The sequence below is a fragment of the Entelurus aequoreus genome, linkage group LG07 (assembly GCF_033978785.1).
Source record: "Entelurus aequoreus isolate RoL-2023_Sb linkage group LG07, RoL_Eaeq_v1.1, whole genome shotgun sequence".
In the NCBI taxonomy this organism is placed as follows: domain Eukaryota; kingdom Metazoa; phylum Chordata; class Actinopteri; order Syngnathiformes; family Syngnathidae; genus Entelurus; species Entelurus aequoreus.
In genome coordinates this window covers 63,275,526-63,283,025 of record NC_084737.1, presented here as the reverse complement: position 1 = coordinate 63,283,025, position 7,500 = coordinate 63,275,526, and the positions used below count along the sequence as shown (strand labels likewise).

The 7,500-nt window shown below is 45.3% G+C and overlaps 1 protein-coding gene across 1 annotated transcript in view; it reads left to right on the top strand.

The window, feature by feature from the left end:
* Window positions 1-7,500, top strand: part of skia (v-ski avian sarcoma viral oncogene homolog a) — a 197,844-nt gene that overhangs the window by 174,485 nt on the left and 15,859 nt on the right. Inside the window, exons 4-5 of the mRNA XM_062054176.1 lie at window positions 640-926; window positions 1,206-1,528. Coding sequence (XP_061910160.1) covers window positions 640-926; window positions 1,206-1,528 — 610 coding nt within the window. The remainder of the gene's footprint in view (window positions 1-639; window positions 927-1,205; window positions 1,529-7,500) is intronic.

The following is a 7,500-nucleotide window of genomic DNA, read 5'->3' as shown; positions in this document are numbered from 1 at the left end:
AACAACATTAATTTTGAGTCATTATTATTTTTTGAGCAATGACTAAAATTCCCGGGCATCTAAAAGGGTTCCACTCATAAAAAGTGTTAAAAATAAGTTATTGTTTTCTTACATCTCTCGAACTTAAGATCTATCCGTCAATTAAAAGTTTTTATTAGTTTTTTTGTCAAAGAAAACTTTGTTTTTCGTGGCAAATACAAAATATGCAATAGTTTCCCCAAAAAATATTCCAAGTGGAATATTTGATGTGACTCTGTCAAGAATTCATAAAAACATTGATTCTGATGCATTATTATTTTTGAGTAATGACAGTTTTAATGAAAAAAGCAGCCTGCATGGCAGCTTTGTGTGATTAGAATCAACACTGCAACTTTTTCTTGTTACAATTCACCTGTTTGCTCTTTTATTCCACTTTTGTATGTTTTTTTTTCTATAATAGTATTTCTAGAATGTGCAGTAAAAAACAATTAGTCGCACTTTGGACACCTCTTGTTTAATGGAACGCATTTTTGTTGATATATATTACGTTTCTATGGCGATATATTGATAAGGTCTGCCAACTCAGGCGTGACAAGTTGGGCTGGCACTTTAGTGACGATGGAAAACAACTAATAAATGTGCTTTGTGGTGGTGTCCTAGCTTCTACAACTACAAGAGCCTGGAGAACGCTGTGGCCCCCAATGTTGCCCTCACACCGCTGCCCCTGGGAAAGGTGGGTCCAATGTCCCCGTCGGTCCCCAGCAAGTCACACCCGAGCGCAGGGGAACCGCCAGGCGAGGGCGCCAACGCCGGCTTGAGAGCTCGCAAGAGGAGAGCTACGGGGGAGCCGCAGCCGTGCCCTTTGACCTCCCCGGCGAGCAAGCAGCCGTCGCCTCGGGATGACAAAGACTCGGAGGTGGAGGTGGAGGTGGAGAGCCGTGACGAGTGTAAGCTAACAACTCAACCCCGGCAGTTGGTAGATCTCGGTTGGTAGAGTGGCCGTGCCAGCAACTTGATGGTTGCAGGTTTGATCCCCACTTCTGCCATCCTAGTCACTACCGTTGTGTCCTTGGGCAAGACACTTTACCCACCTGCTCCCAGTGCCACCCACACTGGTTTAAATGTAACTTAGACATTGGGTTTCACTATGTAAAGCGCTTTGAGTCACTAGAGAAAAAGTGCTATATAAATATAATTCACTTCACTTCCTTACCTTCTTCTTGCAGTCACCTCCTCGCTGTCCTCCCTGTCGTCGCCCTCCTTCACCTCCTCTGGCTCGGCCAAGGACCTGAGTTCGCCGGGCGCCCTCGGGCCTACCGGCGCCGTCGCGACTTCTGAGGGCGCCGCGGCCGTCCCCATCTCGACCCCCGTCTTGACCCCTCCGGAACTTGGGCTGGAGTCGGAGCTGGAGAGCCTGAGGCAGGCGCTGGACAACGGCCTGGACTCCAAAGAGTCCAAGGAGAAGTTCCTGCATGAGATCGTGAAGATGAGGGTGAAGCAGGAGGAGAAGTTGGGCTCCGCTCTGCAGGCCAAGCGCAGCCTCCAGCAGGTAGCTTTTCATTCATGGTCACAAAGTATACGCACAGCAAATATAAAAACTCGGCGTGTCTCGATATACCAGGCTTGATTATTTGCCGATACTGATATTGATCTGATATCAGCAGTAATCACACTTGTATTATTTAGTAGTGTGGAGTGTTAGAAAAGGTTTGATCAAGTGAAATGAGTCAAACTGAGAACAATGGTAGCTATGAAAACACAAATCTGTTTTTTATTAGAATGAGCAATTCTGGGAGGAATTGCGTGTGAATGCCGATACGTGTGCGTGGAACTGAAATGCTTGAATGTCCAGGGTGAGTGGAGTGTGTGGATGTTGGAATGGTTCCGATTGGATGAGAAATGTGGGATACAAAGTAGTTTGTATAATGCCCATTCATTTTCAATGGGAAGAAAATTCCGGGAAATCACAGGAAAATAAAAGGGAAAACATGTTTTGCGTTCAATGTATCGGAAGAGTAGTGTGGGTGGATGGTTGAAAGGTTGGAATCGAGTTTAAAAATGGCGCAACATTTTGAGAATTTAGGGCATTGCAGAACTATTCCCATTCATTTGAATGGGAATTTCCTGGAAATTTGGGAATTTTGGGAAAACTGGGAATCTTTGAAAATATTGATACTAGCACAACTGTCCTCGATGATATGAATGGATTGGTGTTGGAATTTTTGGAATCTGTTGAAAAATATTTACGTAACTTTAAAAATTGTGTGTGTGAGGGGGGTTGCATGTTTTGTGTTTTTGCCTAAAAAACAGGGTTTTGACAAAAAAGTGCACAAAATATTAAAAAAAATAAAAAATAGCTGAAGTTGATCAAAAGATTTAAGCCTTGAAAGTAAAAAAAAAAAAAATATATATATATATATATATATATATATATATATATATATATATATATATATATATATATATATATATATATATATAAGACTTATTTTTAACACTTTTGGATCCCCAAGAATTTTAGTGGGACTTTTTTTAAACTGTCATTGCTCAAAAAATAATACTGAATCAAAATTAATGTTGTCATGAATTATTTACTTATTTAAGGCTCCAATTACTTCACATCAAATATTAAACTTTAAAATTATGTGTGAAAAAACAGGGTTTTGACCAAAAAGTGCACAAAACATAAAAATAAAAATTAGCTGAAGTTGATCGAAAGATTTAAGCGTTGAATAAAAAAAAATATATAAGACCTATTTTTTAAAATTTTATGACTGAGACCAAACAAAATATAAATATTGTATTGGTTTTGAAAAAGACAAATATCAAAATGGCCCCCGCATACTTTCACTTTTCAGTGTTAGACCCTCAGTGGAAAAAAGTTTGGACCCCCTGTTGTAGGAGACATTTTAATGTAGTCTAATGTCACCACTGCATCACCAATATTTGAACATATTCTCATATATTTATAATGCTCACGACGACATTGACGGAAATTCCAGTCTGGCTTTTTTGGTTTTGAAAAGGTCCAACATGTGTCGAGTGTCGAGTGCCTGCACAGCCGAGCATGAGTTGGCGAGTGATAACAATGAGAGCGGATGTTGCTGTGAAAGGAAAGGCCAGACTTCCATTTTTATATTTGGTCTTGGCCCGGGAACAAGAAAGTGCAGTTGGTGTGTGTGTGTGTGTGTGTGTGTGTGCAGCACAAAAATATATACATATCCCGACCCAACCAAAGCTACTCGGACGACAATCCGCTCTCACTTTGCGTCGGTGCAGTGAGGAGGCGGCAGCAACAAGCTGCAGGCTGAGTTGAGGTGAAAGGCGAGCAGCAACACAGTGACCCCCTGCTGAAGCAACGCTGCAAGTTGGGATGAGACGTGTCCAAAGTCGGGCGTGATAGGGTTTCTATTTTCCTTTTGACGACAGAAGTCTTTGTGTAAACTGCGAGGGTCCTGCGATTACGACTAAACACGCACGCTGTCCTCGCCCCACATGGACATGGACGCTGGTAACACCTAATCAATCAATTGTAATACAACATTTGTTTTTGTTTTCTTCTTCGTCGGAGGAAAGCGGAGGTATGGAAGCAAAGTTGGTTGTATGAACAAAGGCGATCGCTCTCTGGTAACCAAGCAACACAGGAAGTGATCACTGATCAGTGGGAGTGACACGCTAACAGCCAATCAGGCGACAGTATCAACTATCAAGTAAGGTTGCACCATCTTGTGCGAGAAGAGAAAGTCAAAATGAAGAAATTGCGGATAAAAGTGGAAAAGTCACCGGGACAGGTTTTTGGAATATTCCAAAGGGACCATAGTCAGACCAACGTGGTCTGTAAATGATGCGAGGCAATACCACGCTACCTTAACCGTGCTCACCCTTTAGAGCACAGCTGTAACTTCCTGCCACTAAACCTGCAGAAAGTAGTTCTTCTCAGGTTTCTCTAGATTTACATTTCCACACTTTGCACTATTTTCTTACACTTTATCAAGCATTTTTTGCATATTCCTTATTTTCGCACTTTAATTTTAAGAGATTAATTTTAAGTGTTCAATTTCACTATTTTGTTTACATTGTTCCATGCTTGTGTTGACATTTCCTTTCTGCCTTGATAGCCGAGGGATTATAATCAGAGGAAGGTTACATTTCAAATAAAATATATTTTTCTCCTGCTCCCTATTTTCCATAGGTCATTAAAAAACAAAAATTATCGATATCGACTGTTAAAAAACACTTAAATTGTGATAAAGTTTTCAGCCATTACAGCTAGCTCTATGTTGTAGCTTACTTTAGTAAATAACTTTTTAAACATTGTACAGTTGTCAAAAGTATCTATACTTTGCTATGAAGTCGAGACCCAAAACGCAAAAAATACATCGATACCTGCTTTTTGTCAGTACAGAATATTGTATGTCTGCTGTCTTTAAACAATGATGCAGTGTTTCCATATATTTATTTATTCATGGAAGTCCGTCACAAAGGAGGATTTAGCTCTTCCTGTTGGCCCTCGCTCATAAACAAAGGTTAATGGAAGTGTGTGAGTGTAGCATAAGTGTAGGTGTGGTCTAACTCTGCTTCATACGCGCCTGCTATGCCAGAGAAGATGACGTAGCAGAAATTATCCACTTTCTTGCTATATTTAGCTAGTGGATCTGTTTTACTAAGAGTGAAAGAGAGATCTATCTTGTGGATGTAGTCAATAATCAAATGCAAGCGCTCACAGAAGTGAGAGCGTAGATCCGCCACCACAAGCCCAGGGAATGTGAGTTAACACAGTGTGCAGAAAAGTGTTGCGAGCCAACATTTATCGCTTCCATAAGTGGCAAGAAAACACAACTTAACAACACTCTTCTGTCGTTTGGTAACATTTTGAACAATCACTGCTTTGCTTCTTTGGCCAGGAGGGCAGTGTGTGGCCTGAACACACCTCTGTTTTTATGGCACACTGGGGAAATTAAATAAACAAAAAAGTAAAAAAAAAAAAGCAAAAATACATATTGAGAAAAGGCTGAAATGTTGACACCAACAAATAAAAACACGAATATTTGTCTTTAAATATAGTTGGGTTTTTTTTTACCTTTTTTTCCGCCTATTTCTGTCATGACTGGGTCTATGGCGTGGTTTGTTCTCCCAGAAGGCAATGGAAAATTGGCGCGTGCAAGACGTGAATTTAAATACATTTTTAATTCTAACTAAAAAAAGTACAAACAAAAGGCGCTCACAGCGGAGATAACAAACTTGGCAATAAACACAAAACTTGCACAATGGCAGAAACTATGATCAATGAAACAAAAACACTGACTGTAGCATTAATAAACAAAAAACTTACTTTGACAAGAAAAGGGCATGGATCGTAATGGTGTGTAGAGAGTGTGTCAAGAGTGATGTCGCCAGGCCGACTGCCTGGCAACAATGGCCTTAAATACTAGTGACATGATTAGTGAAAACGTGAGACAGGTGCGTGACATGAGGATGTGAACCAGGTGAAACTAATGGTTACTATGGTGACAAAGCAAGGGAGTGAAGACAAGAACTAAAAAGTGTCCAAAAACCAAGCAAAACAAAAACATGATCAACACAGACATGACAGAGCCCCCCCCTTACGGACAGATCCCAGATGTCCAAAAAAAACAGGATCAAGAGTTATGGGAGGGCGGGAGGGGGACATGGCGGTGGGTCACCAGGCCAAGTGGCCCCGAATCCACCGGTGCAGAGTCAGGTGGCGGCGACGCGTAGAGCGCCGCTGTACCAGGCGAGGTGGGCGACCTGGGAATGGCCATATCCATGGCCGACGAGGAGATCGGCGCACTTGGCGTGGCGGACGACCAGGTAGTGGCCACATTCGTGGCCGGCGAGGAGGTAGGCGCGTCGTCGTCGTTGCAGGCGTGGAAGCAGCCGATGACGCAGGTGCAGCAGACGAAGCAGGCAGCGAAGCTCGGCGTGGTGCGTCAGGTGGAGAGTCTCGGCGTGGCGGGTCTTGGCGAGGGTCTTGGTCTTGGTCTTGGCGTGGGGGGTCTTGGTCTTGGTCACTTGGTGGGTCTTGGTCACTTGGCGGTTCTTGGTCACTTGGCGGTTCTTGGTCACTTGGCGGTTCTTGGTCTTGGTCACTTGGTGGTTCTTGGTCTTGGTCACTTGGCGGGGGTCTTGGTCTTGGCTGGGGTCTTGGCGTGGGGGGTCTTGGTCTTGACTGGGGTCTTGGTCTTGGCGTGGGGGGTCTTGGTCTTGGCGTGGGTCTTGGTCTTGGTGTGGAGCTGGTACCGGAGCTTGCCGTCGTGGAGCTGGTACCGGAGCTCGGCGTGGTGGGTCTTGGCGTGGTGGAGCTGGTGCTGCGACGGGTGCCAGCCGTGGTGCTACGACGGGTGCCAGCCGTGGTGCTGCGACGGGTGTCAGCCGTGGTGCTGCGACGGGTGCCAGCCGTGGCGCTGCGACGGGTGGCTCTTGGCGTCGTGGAGCTGGTACCGGAGCTTGGCGTGATGCTGCTACCGGCAGCACTGGAGCTAGCCTTGGACTTGGTGCTGATACAGGTGCTAGCTGTGGCTTCGGTGGAGGTGGCCTAGCTGGGGGTTGCGGCTTAGCCGGCCGAAAAACCGGTGGCGGCGGCCGTGTTGGAGGCTGTGGCTTGGCGGGCCAAAAGACTGGTGGTGGCGGCCGTGCTGGAGGCTGTGGCTTGGCATGGTGATGCTGAGCCACCCCACCTGAAAAGTTCCCAGCCCTAGCCCCCCCCTCAAGGAGCGGATACCAGACGCGCTCCCCGCTGTCTGGAACCGTTTTTTGGGGTGGGTGGAGGGAGGTCAGGAGGGGGGTAAAATCCTCCCCTATAAATTGTCCAAAATGTCTTTCTTTTTGTACCTGGGATTGAGTGGGTGAAAAAAAAAAGTTTTGTGACTTGGGCGTGGCTTGAGTCCTGGGGGGCGGGGCATGAAAACTGGGTGACTGTGATTGACAGGATCTGATTTCTAAAAACATGTCTTGGTAATATTTAATCATGGATTTAGAGTCTTTCGTTGGATGTGGCTGACAAGAAAAAGAGTTCAGGGGAAAAAAATCCATGACTTCACCCACTGGCAGCGGCGTGACGTCGTCCTGGGGAAGCCGGGCTGGCTGCAGCTCGTTTCCGCCTGGAGGGGGAGGAGCTTGCGGGAACGATGCGTCCTTTCCACTGCTTGTGGAAGCCCTCCCTGACGTCCCTCGTCGGGAGCGGCGCTTCCGGGACTGCGGTGACACAGCGCCATCCTCGGACCAAATGGAGTCTCTGTACTCCACGGAGGAGTAGCGCAGTGTTTCCTCCTCCATGGCGCGGAGGACCTCCCACGCTGCTTCGTCCAAAACGTCCAATTTTCTTGCGGGAGAACTTTTATGCTGGCGACATACTGTCATGACTGGGTCTATGGCGTGGTTTGTTCTCCCAGAAGGCAATGGAAAATTGGCGCGTGCAAGACGTGAATTTAAATACATTTTTAATTCTAACTAAAAAAAGTACAAACAAAAGGCGCTCACAGCGGAGATAACAAACTTGGC